The sequence below is a fragment of the Sciurus carolinensis genome, chromosome 12 (assembly GCF_902686445.1).
Source record: "Sciurus carolinensis chromosome 12, mSciCar1.2, whole genome shotgun sequence".
Lineage (NCBI taxonomy): Eukaryota > Metazoa > Chordata > Mammalia > Rodentia > Sciuridae > Sciurus > Sciurus carolinensis.
Window position 1 is genome coordinate 115,390,213 of NC_062224.1, and position 21,330 is coordinate 115,411,542.

The 21,330-nt window shown below is 38.7% G+C and overlaps 1 protein-coding gene across 5 annotated transcripts in view; it reads right to left on the bottom strand.

The window, feature by feature from the left end:
- Window positions 1–21,330, bottom strand: part of Pou2f1 (POU class 2 homeobox 1) — a 170,340-nt gene that overhangs the window by 20,544 nt on the left and 128,466 nt on the right. For all 5 annotated transcript variants that reach the window (XM_047520076.1, XM_047520074.1, XM_047520075.1 and 2 more), the window contains 7 exons: window positions 20,115–20,241; window positions 14,063–14,157; window positions 8,449–8,622; window positions 3,886–4,027; window positions 2,558–2,703; window positions 1,441–1,620; window positions 141–246 (listed from right to left, as the gene is read on the bottom strand). In XM_047520076.1, coding sequence (XP_047376032.1) covers window positions 141–246; window positions 1,441–1,620; window positions 2,558–2,703; window positions 3,886–4,027; window positions 8,449–8,622; window positions 14,063–14,157; window positions 20,115–20,241 — 970 coding nt within the window. The remainder of the gene's footprint in view (window positions 1–140; window positions 247–1,440; window positions 1,621–2,557; window positions 2,704–3,885; window positions 4,028–8,448; window positions 8,623–14,062; window positions 14,158–20,114; window positions 20,242–21,330) is intronic.

A 21,330-nucleotide genomic window follows, 5' to 3' on the forward strand; every position in this document is an offset into this window, starting at 1 on the left:
GTGCCATGACATTGGACCACAAACAGTTTTCTTTTAAAAGCAGTATGTGTCTTCAGTTGGAGCCTTAATTCACAATTAATGGGGAAATTTATCACAGGCCTAACCAGGTGCTAACAGCCACAGGCGTGGCCGCTGCTTACCTGTAACAGGGAGGTTGGTCACTGCAGCACTGGTCAGGGGGAGTACAGGGTTGACTGTGAGGGTAGTTGCTGTACTGCTTGTCACAAGGCTGGGTGTGGTTGCCACCTAGAGGCCAGACACAAAGAGAGGCAGAAAGCACTTAAACTCAAGGCTTAAAACATGATTAAATTTCAATAATGTTGACTCAGATACACGCTAAGTCAGTAAGAAATGGTATACTAATTATCCACTTTACCTAAACAAGAAAACGACTTGGCAGGATCAGGAATCTGAGGTCCTGTATTGCTTTTACTTTTGATTCTGTGGGGGCAAGATCGTCTTGTTTTTGATAGCATACAAAAAGATGGTAAAGCAAATGTTTAAAAAACTTTCTTTTTGAAATAACAAAATAATTCTGGAGTTTTACAAAAAAAAAAAAGAAAAAAAATTGCCTTCTCTCTAATACAAATAAATGTGAAACCCAAAGCAGTCACATACACAAAATGCCTATCTTCTTCATAACTGCTATCTCATGAACTTAGTGGTTAGAGCCCCACCACTAAGAACCAGTCTTCACTTAACAAGTATGTGCTTTTAATGCTGAATTCGGTTTAAAACACCTTCCTAAAGGCAATGCTATTTAATAAAAAAGGGAAGAGAAATACAAACTGGACAATCTTCACCTTTTGAAACCTCACTGGCACAGAGGCAGTCACATTTACAATCGCCCTAGAAATCAGGAGAGCCATTTGGCCACTGCATTCCCTTCAGTCTGGGAATGATATTGTAACTACGAACAGCAGGAGTCAGTCCATGAGGCAGTCTCGGAAAGAGCCACGTGTGTGCGAGTGAAGGTCTGAAGCCACCGCTTGAGCACAGCCAGGTCTATAGCTTATCCGGGAACTCACTGTCACTCAATTATTTAACTTTAATGCACTAGGTTTGCCACCTCAATGTAAGTCAAGAGCAATTAAAAGGTTTTTTTGAGATAACTAAAGAAATTTATCACTACAATTACAGTTTTTGGTTACTCAACAAACTACACCAAAGATAAAAACAATGAAAATGCAATGAAATAGGTAAAGAATTAAAACTGTTCATTTTAAAAACTAAGAAAGAATATGTACTTCTTTTGAATTAGACATGAAATTTCACTGTTTTGGAAATATCTGAAATAGAAATTTATATACAGTTATTCAACATGAATGCTGTATCTATACACTAAGTTCCTGTCCGTTAGGAAATAAACTGACTTCAGAAACCATCTGCAAACTTGCACAAGTGAGCCCCTGAGCTTGCACCTGCTATTTCTGTTCTTACCAGTGAGGTCGGGCTGGGGAAAATTGCTTTGATAGGCGAGCTGCTGGTCCCACCACTGCTTGGTGGGTTGATTCTTTTCTCCTTCTGGCGGCGGTTACAGAACCACACCCGAATCACCTCCTTTTCCATATTGAGCTGTTCAGCAATCAAGGTGATCTCTTCCGAGGTAGGCTTTTGATTCTGAAGGAAAAAAACCCCATCTTTTGGAATAACTTTTTGAACAAATGATGTTGACATAATTATGGGGAACAGCAAGTCGGAAAATGAAGCCGGGATATTTATGACCACATTAGGCCACTTTCAATATAGAGCTTCTATAGAAACACATCCTAATGAATATTTATCCACTAAATCTGCTCACATTAACTCAGAATAGGCTATTCTTTAATACTCATATTATTTCATTTTAAGGGGCTTTAATTTTCTTAGGCAGGGGACTACTGGAGATTGAACCCAGGGGCGCTCTACCAGGAAGCTCCATTCCCAGTCCTTTTTATTTTGAGACAAGGTCTTGCTAAGTTGCCCAGGTTGGCCTTGAAATTTTGGTTCTCCTGCCTCAGTTTCCCAAGTCACTGGGATTATATATAGGTGTGCACCACTGCACCTGACTCTCAAACCTTTTAATTAGAGAAATCAAAATTTTGTTTGAAGCTTTTATTATGATATTCCCTGGTACAAAAGAGATGCTGAGTATCTTCAGAATTAACTTGAACTCCATATTCCAATATTCAAGGTCTCTAGTGTTCAGCACCAAACTACTGCTGCAGGCATACTAGAATTCAACCAACCGCTCGGTCTCATTGGTGCGGCTCAGGCAAGTCCTCCACTTGAAGGGCTTTCCAGCGTCTCTCTAGTCTATAGAGGTAGTTGCCATGCATCCTATGGTCACTGCCACCTCTTGCACATAGAATGCATACATGGCTGCCAACGACATCTCTCGGGAGCCCATATACTCTGGTGTGTCTTCAGGGTAAGTAACTTGCCTCGTTTTATTTTCTCCACCATGTTATAAGTGTCCATAAAGGCTGAGGCTGACAAGCTTGCCTGTCACCATCTATAGTTCCTACACTAACTATAGACATCCCACACACATGAAGAGTAAGTAGACCCTACTGACCTCCAAGAAACTCTTCTCTAAGGCCGCACGGATATTGGTCTCTATGCTGGTGCGTTTCTTTCTCCTACGATTCAAGCCCTCAACTCCTTGCCCTGAGGAATTCAGGGCACTTGGGCTGGAGACGGCCGAATCAGATGAGAGGTTCTCTGTAAGAACGAAGAAAACAGAAATAAAATTTCAGATGTGAGACATATGTGCATGACATGTATATTAACCCCAACAACAAAACTGACAAAATATTTTAAGCTACATCCTAGCATAAGAGGTTTTCACATAACCTACATTAAAATACTACAGGGATGTACTTCCCGTATTGGCATTCTCTGGCCCAGGATGGTTGGCTATAGTGCCACCACTACTTTGTGACGCTCTTTCTGAGAATGAAGACGTTTACTATTCCTATGTTTTGACTCAGATCTATCAGTTCTGTTCTTATGTTTTATGTTTTTAATAAAACCTGGAATAAAAGGAAGAAAGCTTTTTGGAAATTGTTGAATGTTTAATATTTATCTTACAAATGACCTCTCATTTTATTAGTATGACATGGGGGAAAAAAAGAAAAGAAAAAGCCTACTGTATATTCCTTAGTTAAAATAATGTTGTCATTTAATAGTGAAATGACCCAGGTGTGTCACACACATCTCGGAACTTCTTTCTACTACATGTAGGACAAGACAGAGCAGACTAGCAGCTCTCACCTGTGACACTCAGAAGGACTACGATGGTTCACTCAAGGCTACTGAAAGTGTCCAAAGCTGTGTTTCAGACTTCTCTTTTCCAAAGGCCTAATTTTTGGTCATATCTACAAAGAGAACCACAATCTAGGGCATCTATGTGGTTCCCTTTAGCTCTCATAGTCTATCATTCTATGGTTCAAAATCTAAATATTCCAAAAGGAAGTCTTGGCACAAAATAGGTAAGACTAGAAGCCCAAATTTTTGTATGAAATATGTGACTGGTTTTAATAACAAAAGCAGAAATATTACCAGGAACAAGTTCTATGATAATTCACCAAGGAAGAAGCAACGAATCTGCTGGAGTTTATCTAACTACACAGCCTTCTTATCCTCTTCCTCAAATTTGAGGGCACGTCCCAATCCTGGCTCAAACACAACAGATATTTGAAAGCTGAAAATTACTGATCATTTATACTGTCATTATTAGAATATTTAAATGAATTGACATAGCCATAGTTTATGGGCCACCCAGGACTAACAAGCTTCAGAATTCTGTAGTACTAATAGTAAGAAATAGAAGCTCTAGTTCACACAACTATCTCCTGCAAAATTCCAATGAAAAATAAAGAAATATTTTAGATATTCACTTACCTGCATCATTTAACCACTTCTCTAAAAGTGGCTTTAACTTGCACATGTTCTTAAAGCTGAGGTTCAAGGCTTCAAAGCGAGAGATGGTAGTTTGGCTGAAGTCATTTCCATATAGTTTACCCATAGCGAGCCCAACATCACCCTGCACAATGCAGAGCAGCAAAGGGGAGAGAAGAAGAGAGGTTCATCTCATTAATATTCACAGCCTCCAAATCTGGAGGGCTGCTCCAGTAACTGCTCTAGACAAAGAACTGAAAGTTATTCTCTTTACTGGGTCCCGCACAAGCTCCACCCCGAAGCTGAGCACAGTATTGCGAGGGAGGACTCTACAGGGCTTTGATCATGTCAGTGCTCACCTCTGCCCCATAGACTCTCTATTTTGAATGTCTTCTAATCAAGATGATAATAATAATAATCAAGATACCAAAACTTCTGTTAAGTTTCCAAAGACAGGGTGATATTCTTAACTGATCCAACCAAAGTGATTATATAAATAATATTTAAAAATCAATTCACCTGTATCACCTACTGCCTAGATAACCCTAGGGATTTCTGAGATAATCAAGCTTGCTATAACACACTTCAAAAACTAGAAATGATCCCTCGTTCTTTTTTTTATTTTTTTTATAAACTATTTTTGGAAGCTCTGGGGGAAAAAAATCAATTTTCACCCTTAGTTTGGATTTCAAAGTTGGTTACAAAAACAGGTATTCTAAAAGATCACTTTTGTAACCATCGTAGAAATAGAAATTCACAGTAGAGAAGTCTGACCCACTTAGTCAAACCTTGGTGGGCACTAGAAACCTGATGGCTGTACAGAACAATGATCCCTGAATGTATTATAGAATGTGTCTTTCACCAGGCACCTGGAACCTTTGAAATGTGCATGTGCCTTTCCTCCAGCTGGATTTCCCTTGTTCAAGCTGTAAAAGGCCAGGTGTTAAGAGGCAGAAGCTCATGGAGTTTAAATGAGGTATCCACTCATTTCAATTAGTTCCGTGACAAGGCCCAAATGCAAGAGAGCTAATTCTCCCAAGAGGCAGCCTACTCCCAGCTACCCTGGCCACACTGGTGCTGAACTGGACTGTCCTACCTTCTGACCCACTCCCTCATCTTCAGGATATTATACTGTTATTAGCACCTGCATCAGGTAGTAGTTGAGGAAAGAACTTTTTTTTTTTTTTTTTTTTTAAATACCATTTTCTCACAGGTGAAGGACTTAAGCAAGTTTGAGGACAAATGTGGATAAAATGAGGCAAAGAGAATACTTGAACAAGTGATCTATAGCCCAGGACTCCCATATGAAAAACACAAGCCATACACATGAAAATTAATTAACATCAAATTAACTAAAACTGCAGTTCTTCAGAACATCCCCTTCTGTCAAATGCGCTGGTTACAACTACAATGGACTGCTCATCAACTTCCTCCCAATTAGATGAGAGGGGGCGAACCAGGACAGGTGAGCAGGCTGCACAGAGGGGGCACTGCTCTGCCAGGGGTATTTCTGGAGCCTTCTGTGGGTCAGGCACTGATTGTAGGCCCATGTGCTACATATTCATGCCCTGCTCACTCTATCCGTTTAACTTACCGCTTTCAAAAAAACTGGGGCAACTTAAACTTGCAATTTTTTGAGTATGAAAAAATGAGTAGCAGTTAGATGACAATAAATGTTTTCTGAAGTATCATGGGAAAATTCACTAAGATTTTTTTTTTTTTTTACAAATACCTGTAATATTTAATCATGAAAGTAATAATCTTGACAATTAAGCAAAAAAAAAAAAAAACAAACTATTCAAGAAAATCATATCAGCCAGGTACAGTGGTGCACGCCTGTAATTTCAGCAACTCAAGAGGCTGAGGCAGGAAAGATCTCGAGTTCAAAGCCAGCCTCAGCAACTTAGTGAGGCCCAAAGCAACTCAACAAGACCCTGTCTCTAAATAAAATATTTTAAAATGGGGTTGTGGCTCAGTGGTTAAGCATCCCTGGTACAAAAATAAATAAATAAATAAATAAATAAATAAATAAATCACATAACAAGAAGTGCAAAAAACATTACTTTCAGATGGTGGCTGGTAAAAGTATACCATTAACCAGAACCATGTCAATAAATGACAAAGTCACTTAACTGAGATTTGCAAAATAACTTTATGTTACTTTTAAATTGTTTGGTGGAATAAAAAGCAATATGTTCTTCAGTTAACATACCAATTTTCATTATTTTACTATATGCTTGGATAAGTGATCTTGTAACTCTTGGATTCTTCCCCACAAAAGTCAAACATTTCAAACAGTTGATTCATACACAATCTGAACTATATTATATCCCCTTAACATTTTTAAGAAGAGCAAGAGGAATAAAGAAACAAAGATTAGGACTGGCAATATTGAAGGTACTGCATTTGGTAAATGTGTTATATCTTATGACATGCTTTCCAGTAATGTAATGACACCTATAGCAATTCTTTAATAAGTACTTAGGTAATTGGAACATAATTATATAATAAGATATATTTACTCAGAGAACAGGGATTTGTTTAAATAAATACCTTGAAAGTTTAACTTTCCTTCTGTGTAAATACATAAACATAATAATTGGATACAATGCTGCCTTTGCACAACTGCATTAAAGGTGACTAACTTAGAAGCAAAGGTTGGTTGGTAAGCTGACATTCTCATCCTGCAGCAGTGCTGTGTGTTTTTATTACCTAGTAAAGGTCTGCAAACTCCTGTGACTGCTAAGTCCAAGTTATTGTGAAAAATAAGGAGTGGTCATGTCAGAACATAGGATGGAACCATAAAGCAGAACACAGGACCACAGGGGAACTCCTTTACATGGTGAGGGAGGGGGAGACACGGAGACACGGAGACACACACACACACTGGCAATGTATTGGGTAATATGCTACAGAAAGGTGAACCACTGTTTGGTTTTAAAAGTTAAAATTTCAAAATGCCTTGGCATATCACTTAAGCAAAAATCTCCCAGGAAACCCATGAGTATGCTGTGCTAATATCTTAAATTGGGCACACTGCTAAACATGCTAATACCATAGCTTATAAACTTACCCTTTCAATCCAGTTTTATCTTGAGCTTTATTTTTTAAAACAAGTCAGATCATTCAGGCGCTTCAAAAGCATAAAATGTTTCTGGATTGTAATTTATTTCTTTATAACTGAACTCCTCAAAAATGTAACAAAATTTCATCTTTAAAAAATCATTTTGTGGGGCTGAGGTTGTAGCTTCAGTGGTAGAGCGCTTGCCTAGCATGTGTGAGGTACTGGGTTCAATTATCAGCACCACATATAAATAAGTAAAATAAAGGCCCATTGAAAACTATAAAAAAAATTTTTTTAAAAATCATTTTGTGTTCCTAATATGTAGTTTCTTTGAACAAAAACAAATTCCCAAATAAATATGATACAAATCCATTTCTAAAAACAAACAGAGATGTCATCCTGATTTTTGATCTAACAGAGCAGGTGGTGCATTATATGCTTTCAACGCAAAATAATTTGGATAGGATATAAATATTGGCCCAAATTCCAAATAGTAACTATATTCTCTGGAAACAAAATTTTAGGATTTTTCCGGACTCCATAAAAACACCCAACCCAACCCAATCCATACTTCACCTTTTGTTCTTCCACCTAATAACCTTTCCCATTTTACATCAAGGTCCCTCAACTGAACTCTCGGGCTTTGATAAAGGCAAGCCTCAGGGCAGCGCGCAGAGTGAAACTGGAGCATGCCCAGATGGCTGCTCCCACCACTGCCTGCTCTTTCCCTTGAAGAGTCCTCTGCTAATTAGCATTAAAAACTAATTTGGATTTTGATTAATTTATATTTTTCATTTTCAATAGATTATTATTTGATTAACTGGTTTTAGCATAGGCTTGGAGTGTGTGTGTGTGTCTACCACCACCCTTTTCTCCAAAAAAGTCTTTTTCTTTTTTCTTTTCTTTTCTTTTTTTTTTAACTGGGAACAGAACCCAGGGGTACTTTACCATGGAGCCACATCCACTGTTCTTTAGCGTTTTTTACTTTGAGGCAGAGTCTTACCAAGTTGCTTGGTTCCTTGCTAAATTGCTGAGGCTAGCCTCGAATTTGTAATCCTCCTGCACCTACCTCCCAAGAGACTGGAAAAAAAGTTATTTTTTAATAAGCCTTTCAAACATATCCCATTTCAGCTACTATAAAAGACTGTAATTTTTACTCTTAGATAATGCAGCAGTAAGATCACAACCAGATGTCCTTCAAATAATAAAAACCTTCAGTACAGTTATATCATCCTCCAATAAAATCTTTCAAACTCTCACAATTTACTATATATAATTATTATTTCAGAGGCCCATGTTGTGGGATAAATCTTGGACATTTTATCCTAACATTAAATCACAAATGTATGATGATAACTTGTAACTTGAATATATAAAATGTAAATCCTAAGTGAGGACAAAAACCTACAGCTCAAATCAAAACCTCACATGACTGAGGGACACCCTGCTCCCAGAAGCCCCTCCGAAGCGCAGCAGGAGGCTGTCTGAGGGGCTCCTCCTACCTGAGTGAAGCCGAGTTTGATCCGCCTCTGTTTGAAGGTCTTGGCAAACTGCTCGAGCTCCTCCAGGTCGCTGGGCTCCTCCAAGCTGGGAGTGTCGATGCGCTTTGGTGTGGTCTGGCTCTGCGGAAGGGTCTGGATTGGGGTTGCTGCTATTGTGCGTGTGGGGGTTGCTGGCTGTTGTGAAGGGACAAAGTGACAAACAAGCAAAAGGAGTTCAGGTTAACAACTGTGATGAGCTGCAACCGAACACACTAAGGCAAGAGTCGTATTTGTGGAGAACTGAGGACCACGTAGCACTACAGAGGGTACACACGGCACCCGTTTCACCGCGGACGGCCGAGCCTGGGCTCAGGCACAGGGCAGTCACAATGAAGGGTCAGTGAGCAGGTGTACGAGGAAACCCGGACACACAAAGACCAATGTTGGAGCACATGTGCCTTATGTCTTTTAATAAACAACTCTTCAAAGAATGTGTCTCATGAACAGCCACACAGAATGGCAAAACAGCAGGGGACAATACATGACTTCTTACATCTCCAAATATGACACAGTGTTATAAAATTATAAGACTATTAAGACTATTTTAAGGGAGAAAAACAAGTCTCCTGTACTTTAAAATAACTTATAATAACAGGCATCATTATGGGATATTTATTAAGTTTTTACCCACAGACCTACTTTTCTAACCCTACCTGTAATTATGATTATGTGATACATGATTTTATATTACACTTTCTCATGTAATATTATGTTTTAACTTTTTTCTGTGGTGCTTTAGTCTTCAAAATTATCCTTTTCAAAGAATGAATGAGGCAGTATTATAATTTCTTTAACCATTTCTTAATTGTTGGACCATTTTACATGTCTTTCATTCACTAACAGAAAATACCACAATGAAAAAGTTTGTACCTATAGTGATTTATTTGTAAGCAGTTCTTCAAGATAAATTCACAAGGAATTTTTCTGGCAATGAATAAATAATTTCATGGTTTCTGATACACATATTGTAGGTTTCAGAGAACACATGGAGCATCACTTCTGCTATAACTTGTATTTCTTAACTACTCAAGGTGGAAAACGCCCATGTTAATTATTATCTACATTTTCTTGGATGTGAATTGGATTTATACCCTTAACCCACTTATATATTAATGATATCCTCATTCTTGTTCTTAAAGGTATTTGTCAAACATTTACCAAATGTGACAGAGCATGCCTTTGTGTATCATATTAATGCTAGTAATTTTCCCAATCTGCTTTTTTTGTTTTTCCTTTTAACTTCTATGCACGTAAACTTCAAATTTTTCATTTGGAAGAAGTCTCCCTGTAGTTCTTTTCTGTAGAAGTCTCTTCTGTACAGAGCTTCACTTATTTTGAACACTGAATAGAGAAGTTTCCCTCTGATAATCTGCTACCTTCTTCTTTTTATTTTGTTTAATTACTTACATCCATCTAAAGTTTAGTCCGGGACATAAGAGTATAGTCTATCACCACCTTTCTCTCTCTCTGTGCTGGGGACTCAGTGCAGAGCCTAGTGCATGCTAAGAATGTGCTCTATCACTGAGCTACCCCTAGTCCCTAGTCTGTCTGTTTTTTTTTGTTGTTTTTTTTTGTACCTGGGATTGAATCCAGGGGAGCTTAACCACTGAGTTGTATCTGCAGCCCCTTTTTAACTTATTTTTATTGTGTATTTTGAGACATGGCTCATTAGGAGGTTAAATTGCTGAGGCTGGCTTTGAAGTCATGATCCTCCTTTCCTGCCACAGTCTTCTGAGTTGCTGGGATTATAGGATATATCACTGCCTGGCTGGCTTTCTTTAATTAAAAAAGGAAAATATTAAATTTTCTTATTACAAACACCAGGCTAGTGTTCTCTGAGTAGGACTGAGTAAGATTCTCTAGAACTCTCTTGTGAGTATTCACTAATGGGAGGCACTGCCTGATTTTGTATCCTGATTGCTCAGCTGATCCTTCCTGTGAACAGTAGCCCAGGTGAAGGATTACAGAATAGGATTGCAGATAAAGGCTATGGAGTTCCCTTTTTGAAATTCAGATGAGTCATACACCCCTGACCTTAATTTCATTAGTCAAGGCTCTCTCCAAGGAACTGACTAGTGCAGAAAACTACAATAGGCACCACACAATTATTAGGTAAGATCATTTCCCATTCTGCTTCAAAGAAGACAATAGAGTTCATCTTCATGACATGCTGACACTGAGTAATTTCCAACCTGAGAGCTGAACACAGCACCAACCACGCTAGAATTCCACACAGCCTCACATTTCCCACAATGAAACTGGCTGACAGGTGGAGGCAAGCCTCACACATCAGATTGTTACTTCATCTCCAGGATGTAAGCAACCTCTTTCTCAAAGAGTACAGGACCGAAAAATAGCCTGGAAGGATATCTTCTGGTGGGGTTACAGATAAGATACCCAACTCTAGGAAGCTCAGGCTGGACTAGGTCAGATCTAAACTGGCAGACTAGAGTTCAATGAGCAGGAGCCAGGATGTAGCCATCCACGACAGCTTATCACCATGTGCAGACCATGCAGACCAGGAAGAAGTCTCCAGTAGTCGGCTTTCACGGAAATCCCAACCTTACTTTTGTATCTGGCATATTCAAAAATTCACCACTTAAAAAGGATGTACTTTGTTTTGGCAAGTGAATACAGTTACATAAGTACTAAAACAATGAAGACACTGAATAAGTTCATGACCCCCCTGCAAATTCCCTTGTGCCTTGGCAATTAAAAGCCAACAGCCTCCAGTCCCTGGCAACCACTAATAGGATTTCTGTACCTGTGGTTTCATCTTTTCTAAAATGTCATTTAAGTGGAATCATATAGCATGCAGTCTTTTGTGTCTAGCTTCTTTCACTTAGCGTAAGGTTTCTGAAATTCATACACAGTGTTGCATTATCAGAAGTACATTTGTTTTTACTGCTGAAATCTGTCACAGAGATGAGTCAAAGTTTATGTTATCTATTTACCAGCTGAGGGACATTTTGCATGTTTCCACTTTGGGTGACTATGAACAAATCTGCATGACCATTTGTGTACAGGTTTTTCATTTCTAACAGTCATGAGGTTTATATATATATGTGATAAAAAATATCACTTTTTAAGAAACTGCCAAACTAATTTACAAAGTGTGGGTACCACTTTGCAAAAACTTTAGCAATGCACGAAACATCGAGATGCTTTACATCTTTGTCAACATTTCATCCTTAGCCTTCATAGCTGGGCATGACTCACATCTTAGTGAATGTGCAGGGAAACCTCATTTGCATTTTCCTGATGACTCAAGATTCTGGGCATCTTTTCATTGCTTGCTGGGCATTTGCACATCATCTTTGGTAAAACAGCTTCAAATTTTCTTGCCTCTCACTGGCTTAAATCCAGTTGTCTTATTACTGAATTGTGAAGAGTTCTTTACTGTGGATACAAATCTTTAACAGGTATGTTTTAAGAATATTTTCTCCCCATTGGTGGTTTTACTTCTTATCCTTAATCTTAAGCTTTTAATTTTTATGCAATCAATCAGTTTTATTCTTTCATGGTTAATGCTTTCTTTGTGTCCTATTTCATAAAGTCATTGCCTTATCCAAGGGCATGAAAATCATTTCCTAAGTTTTCTTCTAGAAGTTTAGATCTAGGACCCATTTCAAATTAATCTTTGCATATGGTATGAAATAAGGGTCTAGGTTCTTAAATAAGGGTAAAGGTTTGTTTTGTTTTGTTTATGGATAACCAATTGTTTCAGCACCATTTGTTGAAAAGTTTTTCCTTTCCCCATTGAAATCCTTTGGCACCTTTGGAAAATCATTTGGCCATTTATGGGTAGGCCTACTGGACTCTTTATTCTGTGCTACTGAGCTACATTTTTATCTACATTGCAATATCACACTATCTTCATTACTGTAGCTTTATGTTAATTATTTGTGTATTACTGGGGATTAAACCTAGGGGCACTCTTACTATTAAGCTACACCCCCAACTCTTTTAATTTTTATTTTAAGACAGGGTCTTATTAAGTTGCTGAGCCTAGCCTTCAATTTGCATCCTCCTGCCTCAGTCTCCCAAGTAGCTGGAATTAAAAATGTGCACCATCACACCTGGCCTTTATGCTAATTCTTGACTAAGAAAATTCTTCAATGTTTTTACTTTAAAAAATTGTTTGGCTGTTCCATGTCTTCTACAATTTCATATAAACTTTAGAAATAGCATGCAAATTTCTACAAAAAGACTGCTGGGTATGATTATCCGTTTGGGGAAAATCAACATTTGAACAACTTATATCTTCTGACTCATAGATGTTACTTCTCTCTGATCCGTAAGACTTTAATTTCACTCAGCAATATTTTGTAGTTCTCAATTCACAGGCCTTAAAAATATTTTGTTAAGTTTATCCCTAAGAGTGGTAAATACTTTTCTTAATTCCAATTTCCAAATGATCATTGTTAGTGTACAGAAATAGAAATGCTTTTGTATATTGACTTTGCATGCTACATACTTGCTAAAACTCATTTGTTTATTCTAGGAGTTGGTTTTGTTTTTTTATAATATAGATAGTCACGTTATCAATTAAAATAGTTTTACTTTTTCCTTTGTGAAGAAGTAAAACATATAGAAGAAGAACTATATGTCCCTTCTTTTTCTTATCTTACTACACCGCTAGGATCATCAGTGTACTACAAATGGTGGCAACAGTGGTCACCCTGCCTTGTTCTGATCTTACAAGGAAGGTGGTCAGACTTAAGTTATTAGCTATGGTGAAGGTGGGATTTTTCTTAGTTTGTTCTTTCTTTTTCTTAACCTGGCAAAGGGCAACCCTACGGCACTGTCCCCCCCTACCCCTGGCCCAGCTGCTTTTTAAAAGTTACCTTCTAGTCCTAACATGCAAAGGTTCTTACTATAAATGGATGTTGAACTCTGCCAAGTCTGGCAATGTGCTAGTATTAAGTTTTAATTTCTATACTTTAGACAATGAATCAGACCTAGAAGGGGGATTTAGAGTAGGCCAGTTCAGTCACTTAATTTACAGGTGAGGAGACTGAGGTTCTGAGAGGTAAAAAGACATACATGTTCAAAGTGACTGCTAGGTTAGAAGAAGGCAGGTCTACACTTATACTTCTATATGCGTTCTAGAAGACCTGTGATTTTAGTATGGGCATATGGACTAGTAAAAATGAGCTAAAACAACATTTAAGCACTGAGATAAGAGGAAAATATAAAGATTTGAACTCTGCAGTTTCTGAGAAAGGACTAAAGACAATGACAGATTTTTAACTGAGGCATTAGGTTTCTAATTCAAGTGGTAGTATCTGCCAACTATGTGTGTGTGTGTGTGTGTGTGTGTGTGTGTGTGTATACAATAGCCAGAATTCATTACTCATTATTCATTTATTGCTAACACAGTTATTCCTTATGACCTGTAAGAAAATAGGGACTCTGAGAATTTTCAAAGACCACATCAACTTGAAAGCACTGCTTTATCAAGCCAGATTTGAAATTTTGGTTAGGTTTTGAAGACTGTTTGGATTATTTTTATTAAGTTAAAAAACCGTCCAAAAGTTTCTCAAAACGACATGTTAAAAAACGAAGAGCTGACCTGGGAAGCGAGGGTGATGCTGGGCTGCGACTGCAGGAGGCTGGCTTGGCTTTGCTGAGGTAGCTGTGTTAGAAGATTCTGCGCTTGCAGGAGACCTGGCAAACACGAACATGTTACACGGAAACACTAGCCATCACTGTCAACACACAGCAAGAGAGAGAACCAGGAGGTCACCTGAAAACTTTAAACCAATCTCCTAATAGTCAAACTCGCCTTGTTAGTATAAAATTCAGCCTTGTTAAATACAACCTGGGCAAGAAGAAATTAGCACAGATGTGCCTTTATCGTATCCAGAATAAGTTCTCTGATAAGCCAATTCTTTGTTTTAGCAAGGAATGGATGAAAACGTAATTATTCCAAATGGAAGCAGTTGGAAATTCTAAAAAGAGCTCCACCTCTTAATCCCGCATCTGCTGGACTCAGCCAGCATGAAAGAACATGGCTATCCTTTAAGTGGAAAAAGATACTGCTCTTAAGTTCTCTTTAGCAAACATTTGCCTTCTGGCGATAATAAGGTTGAAATGTGAACTCTTATCTGACAGACAGGTGTGATGGCATATACTCGTAGTCCCAGCCACTGGGGAGGCTGAAGCAGGATCTTGTGTGTACAGAGTTCAAGACAGACCGGGCAAAAGAAAAAAAAAAAAAAAAAAAAAAAACAAAACAAGCAATACCAGCAATACTACAGGATGACAAATGCATCCTGAGTAGAAATGTGAGTCCTCGATGTGTTTGTAGTGATGCTTAGGGGAGCACTTGAGTCTTGGGTCTGTTTCTTTCACAACCTTGTCAAGAAAGAACCAACTCAAAAGATACTATGTCCATCTACAACTAAAAATATTTTAAAAAGAAAGAACCAACCCAGGATACTTGAATTCAAGGATTATATCAGTACATAGTTTTAAGTATAATAGTGTTGCTAAAATACTAATGTAGGATAGTTTGTGATAACAGCAGTGGTAGAAATTTCCCAAAAGGGTACCAAAGGAAGTCATTTAAAAAAAATATATGTGATAAGATTAGTTGGAGGTAACAGGAATCTTCCTAATAAGGATTTCCTAGGCTACTAAATTTGGATATACTGAATGTTGGAATATGCAGAACAACCAAGAGACTTAATTATGCCATAGATTTTATCATCTGTACCTAAACACTGCTTAAATTTAAGAAATTAAGACAGGTATTTTTTTTCACAATGTAGATCACAAATAAGATAAATATACTAAGTAGATTTGAATTTTCTAGGGAACACTGACTTTTGTTGAAGAAAGTATGATTAGATTATGTAACACTGAGTATATATTACCACAAACTTTTCTTAAAAGGCAGATTTAGAAAAAAAAAATTAGGGAAATTGAAGTGCCTACCTTGCTTTCCCAAGTGTCCCCTGTGGCTCAATCCCTAGAGCAGAAGGGTGACCTTTCTGATTGCACTGTTCCCACCTGACACACTCCAACGACTTGCAGTCTAATCAGAACAGGATGTGTACAAGCATGGGCCCCCGGGTGCCCACCACTCCTGCCTCCTCTCACTGCCTCTCACTGGCCTCTCGCTGGCTGAGGTCAAGCGTGCTCCCCTCTAACGTACTCTGTATTTTCCTTTGCCGAGTATTCTTCACCCAGATCCTAGGTGTGGCAGACTCCCCCTCACATGTAGTTCCCAACTCAGAGTACACTTCTCCAGAGAGGCCTTTTCAGACCACCTGCCTTTCTATAGGTTCACCTTCACCAAGTTCGACTGATCTGCTGTCTCTTCCTGATACACACGGCTCTCCTGCCTGGAATTACAATCCCAACACGTACAGCACTGTATGACACGAAGTAGGTACTCAACAACAACAATTTTCCAGTACTGAGGACTGAACACACAGAGCTCTACCATGGAGTCACATCCTTAGCCTTTTAACTTTTTATTTTGTTTTGAAACAGGGTCTTGCTAAGTTGCCCAGGCTGGCCTCAAACTTGCCATCCTCCTGCCTCAGTCTCCCCAGTTGCTGAGTATTCAATTAATTGTTGAGCAAATTAAACATAATGTCACATTTTACTGTTTTAAGAAACCTGTACGGTACTCTAGAGAAAGAAAGAAAACTGCATGATTAAAGACAACCTGTTAAATAAAATTATTTTGAAAAGAATAAAGACACAAGAATATTTTTTTAAAAACAGTGATGATAAATAAAACATAAGAAGGCATAAAGGTCAGAAATCAGGTCCTATCATTAAACTTAGGTATTTAAACATACAAGTGTCTTTAAAGTCTGGCAATGAATTTTGATTTTTGTTACTTATTCACAAAAGAATATATTTTCAAAATGATTCCTATTCAATCATAAACTACAACCCCAAATGATTCATTTTGGCTTATAGTAGCATATTCTATGAATAAATTCAAACCATAGACTCTTTTCCCCAAAATGAGCACAGATAAAAATGCTGTAGGGGTCCATAGAAGTTTACCTAAGGATCAACCCCTGCCACCTCCCTAAACCTCTCAGACTCAAACAAATGAAACACAAACACACAACAGTTTCCCAACAGGAACATTTCTTTGATGTTTTCAGAATAAACGGAGAGAGCAAAAGATGCAATGGAAAGGTTGCGAGCTGAGATTTCCAAGATGCCTGGTCTGGTGCTTGCACCTGTAATCCCAGTGACTTGGGAGGCTGAGGCAGTAAAGCCCCAAGTTTGAAGTCAGCCTCAGCAACTTAGTAAGGCATTGTCTCAAAATAAAAAATAAAAAAGGCTTGGGGATATAGTTTGGTGGTCAAGCACCCCTGGGTTCAGTTCTTAGCACCAAAAAACAAACAGAAAATCCTCCAATAAATTGTAACTCAAGTGTGGAAATATATCAATAAGAATTTTCCTAAGAAAAAGAAAAAATAATAATAAAAATAATTCTGGAAAATGGCTTAGATTTCACTCCCTTGCTAGAAATTAAATCTTACACAGTTAGTTATATAATAGCAATATTGCCAAAAGTATGAACTATATTTCAAAAGTTCTGGATTAATAAATGAAAGGAAAAAAACAGAAGAAATGGATATTTCAGGCTAATCTCATGCTGGAAAGATTTATTATTAAAATTCCAACAACTAAATCTACCCGGCTCAACACTAGCAGTTAAAAGAAGAGCTGTTGAGATGTTTACTCTTCCCAGTGCTGAGGATTCTACTCCAGGGAAGTCCTACCCCTCCCTGTTCTGCTCCTTCGCACTGCTGAGCAGTCCTGGGGATGACCAGGACGCAGCAGCAGCAGCGGCACACTCTGACCCAGGTTGCTTTCAAGTTGGTCTTCACTGTTCAAGGAGCACATTTCATTCTGTTATCAGCTACCAAATGAGATGACATGGCAGCACACACCAAGAGGTTTCCACCTATGAAGCTCCTTTAGAAACGCGCCTCGATGTACTTATTCACCAGCCCTCTGCAACCCTGGGGGAGCACACGGACAGTACCCTCACGTGGCCAGGGAGAACCCGAGGCACACAGGCAGTGAGGCAGAGCCCAGGTTCAGAAAGCGGCAGAGTGCCTCTGGAGTCTCTGCTCTTCCCTACTGTGTTACAAGGATTTTCCTGACACAGGTCAAACATTTTATGTAACCAACCCATTTAAAGGGCAAGCTGAAAAGCAAACTCCAGAACATCAAACTCCAGAAAGGGGAGGGGACGTGCCCCAGGTCACTGGCTCTAGCGCCAATCAGCATTCCACTGTCTCCACTACTTCCCACTCTTACTACGGTTGGGAGGGAAGAGGTTAAGAACACAGATACCTTTGCAAATACAAAATAAGAAAATGAATACTCATTTGTTATTCCAACTATATTAATGTGAGCTTTATTCTTTTAAATAAGTAAAAGGTAGTCCCAGATGTAAGAGAGAGCAAAGATAGAGGTCTTGGCTTTGCAAAGAGTAATGGAAGACACTCTCATTCAATCCCAAGGCTTCGACATTTTCCAAGCCTAATGTGTACACATCGGTCTTGACCTTCCAAGGCTTTCTACTCCAGATTGTTCCTCCTTCCCTCTTGGAATTCCCTTCCATTGTGACTGCCACTCTTCACTAGTTCCGATCTCTGAAATCAAAGTCTCTTCTGATTCTATGTTCCCAAATCTAGAGTGTTGATTCACCAATGTTCTTCCATTACTACACATGCATTTTCTCTTTATGAGCCATCAATCCTACAAGTTTCCAAAAACCCAACAACTACCTACATGCTCTTCCCCATCTGTCTATCCACCAAATCTTCTTCTCTTTACCCTACACATAGTTCAGCCCTCATTGGACCTCATAGGACCATCGCAATGTTCTCCTAACCAGTATTACTCTGTTCTTACCCGTTCTAATTTACCTTCCCCAAGTTTCAGCATGAGTTTGTTTTAATACAAAGTAGGACATGCCACCTTTTTGCTTAAGCCTTCTTGTAGTTTTGTATAGCCTACAGAAGATTTTCTTTATTGGAAGGCAGTGGACCATTCCCATTACACTCCCCAAAGTGCTAGTTAAAATTCTGGGTGTCAGGCTCAGAAATCTACTTTTCTAATTCTTCAAGTGACTCACAGAAAATGGAACCCTGGGAAGGATTAAACAGTTAGATTTAAGGTCAAGCTCCTGGACACCATGTTAACTTCTTTAATGATCAGGTTGGTACCTCTTAATTTTTCGGGTCTTAAACTTCATTATTATTCCCACATGCAACTTAATCTTGCATTTTAAGGCATTACTTAATAGTTTTTGAACCACAGTGTATAAATTTTCCCTCCATGTCTTTGAGCTTTGCAAATGCTGTTGTTCATTCTCTCTTTGTAATCCTGTGTACGCATTATCCCGTCTCTGAAGGCTGCTATGGGAACAAAGGAACAGGGGTCTCTGCTCAGTTCCCACAGTGTTCTGTGCACATAGGACTGTGCACACTCCATAACAGGTCTGTTTCTCTTCCACTAGATTGAGAGTTCTTTGAAAGTAAAAACTGACTTACCCTCTGATAATTCTGAACATATACTAAAATAGGTATTTACACAAAAAATGACTTTGGAATAAATGACCAAGAAGAAAAAAAGCAAAACCAAACCAAACACTCCAGGAATAATGAAGAATTGATACTTGATGAGCACGTACTATATATATGTATAGAAATATCACACTGTACCACATAAATACATATAATTATTTCTTCATTACACATTGTATACTGCACCAGTTATCACACTGTACTCCATAAATATGTACAATTAAAATATTTTTAAAAATCGGCAGAGATGCACAAATGTTTCTGGGCTGAGCTCTTGATACCCTGATGCTTTCTACACTGATAACATGAACCAGTCCTCAGAAACATGACTGAACTTTATTATTGTTTGATATAGTAATTATACAACAGTATTTACTACATATATAGATATATTTTTAAATTTTAGTACTGAGCAGTGAACCCAGGGTCTTGTGCCTATTAGGCAAGTGCTTTACTGCTGAGCTACATCTCCAGTCTTTAAAAAAAGAAAAAATTATCTTGAGACAGGGTCTTGCTAAGTTGCCCAGGCTGGCCGCAAACTGCAGTGCTCCTGCCTCAGGTTCCAGCAGCTGGAACTGCAGGTGTGCACCACTGTGCCCAACTCAAAATTGTTCTTTTACAATTCACAAAATTGGTACAGTATCGAATACAGCACTCTCTCTGTTTTAAACTTTAAAGGAAACCAAGTGGCTGTTAGAGGGATATACTTTCAAAGCTCAGTCTATAGACTGAACACAGTCCCATGATAAATTACAAAAGGAATTTATCCAATTTGTGCTCAGTACGCTGAGTGGTTTCATTCAGACATCTGGCCAAAGTCTTGGTTCCTCTTAGTGATGAAATGTCCACAGGGAAGAGCACCCTTCAATAATGTGGTACATACGACAAAAAAAAGTTTTCCTGAACATGCATATTCATAGTTTAAAATCCAGATTCATGAAAAGTGCTGTCCTAATGGCCAGCTGTAGTGTGAAAATGCCAGTCAATGTGTGTGTCAGACTAAGTGGACAGCCTTGGTCTGCTACTCAGGCCTACGGAGGAGCTCACCCTGCTGGCCCTGGGGCGTCTGTGAGATGATGAACTGCGCTGGTTGCAAGTTGGTGGTCGGATGAACCAACACAAACTGTTGCAGGTTGAGATTCTGCTGTTGCAGCTGTTGCAGCTGTTGAAGATCCTGGAAAATCAGAATTCAGACATGGATTGGAAATTCTAAAATAAAGTTCTCTTAATCATAAGGTTCCCAGCTGATGACTTCTGACACGTCCACATAAAGAAGAGTCAATATCCAGCACTCTCTCAGGTTCCAACAGTGTGTGCTAGGTGTGATTTGCACAGCATGTGAAGAAACCCGGGACTCCTGCAAGACCTTACTATATGTGTGGGTATAGAGTCACCATCTGTGCTAAGCCTAATTTTCAAATTATTTAAAATCCTCTCTGCACAAATGGTTACAGTTCCATTTTTCAACATACAGAGGTCAAGAAGGATTTTTAAACTCCCATGTTGTGACAAAAGAGCTTTTAAACATTTGACTCATTTTTTTCTTGTTAAGTAAAAATTGAGTGTTATGCCTGAATTTCCATCAATAAACTAAGATCAATGATTCATGAAATTTGACACCTAAAGTTTATCCAACTCAACTGAAAAATCAGGTTTAAGTTACTAAAAAGAGAAAAACAGTTATCCCTACAAAACTCTGGTCCACAGCATAAGGACAGCCTTGGCTGGTCCTGGCATCTTATGGCTATCAGACTGCTTTCAGATACGGCCTTGCCCAGACACACAATGCTTGGTGATGAAGGAAGTGGGCAAAAGTGAACGCTATCTTGATACAGACTGCACACAAGAGTAGTAAAAGTCAGCGTGACATCATCATTTAAACATCTAGTCAAACTTAAGTCCACTTAAGTCCACTGTTGAATCTTCCCTGGGGGATAAAGGCAATGGTCCAGAATTAAACTCATAGATCTTCATATATTTTACTCACTGAAAGAAAATTCACCTTTTTCCTCTTTGTGAGACAAAGGATTTATTTTCCTCCTTGGTCCTACTGTCTATGCCTCTTAAATAATTCCTTCTTTTATATCCCTAAAATGAGGAAACTGAAGCCAAACAACATGGTGATGTGGTTCTCCACAGTGCTCATCGCCGCAGAGCAGAGATGCCATGCTGTCTCTCATGCATGGTGGCCTGTTCACTGCCAGCACGTGAAGAACCACGCCTGCTGCGATTAGCTAATTAAGATAAACGCAGTAATCCCCTG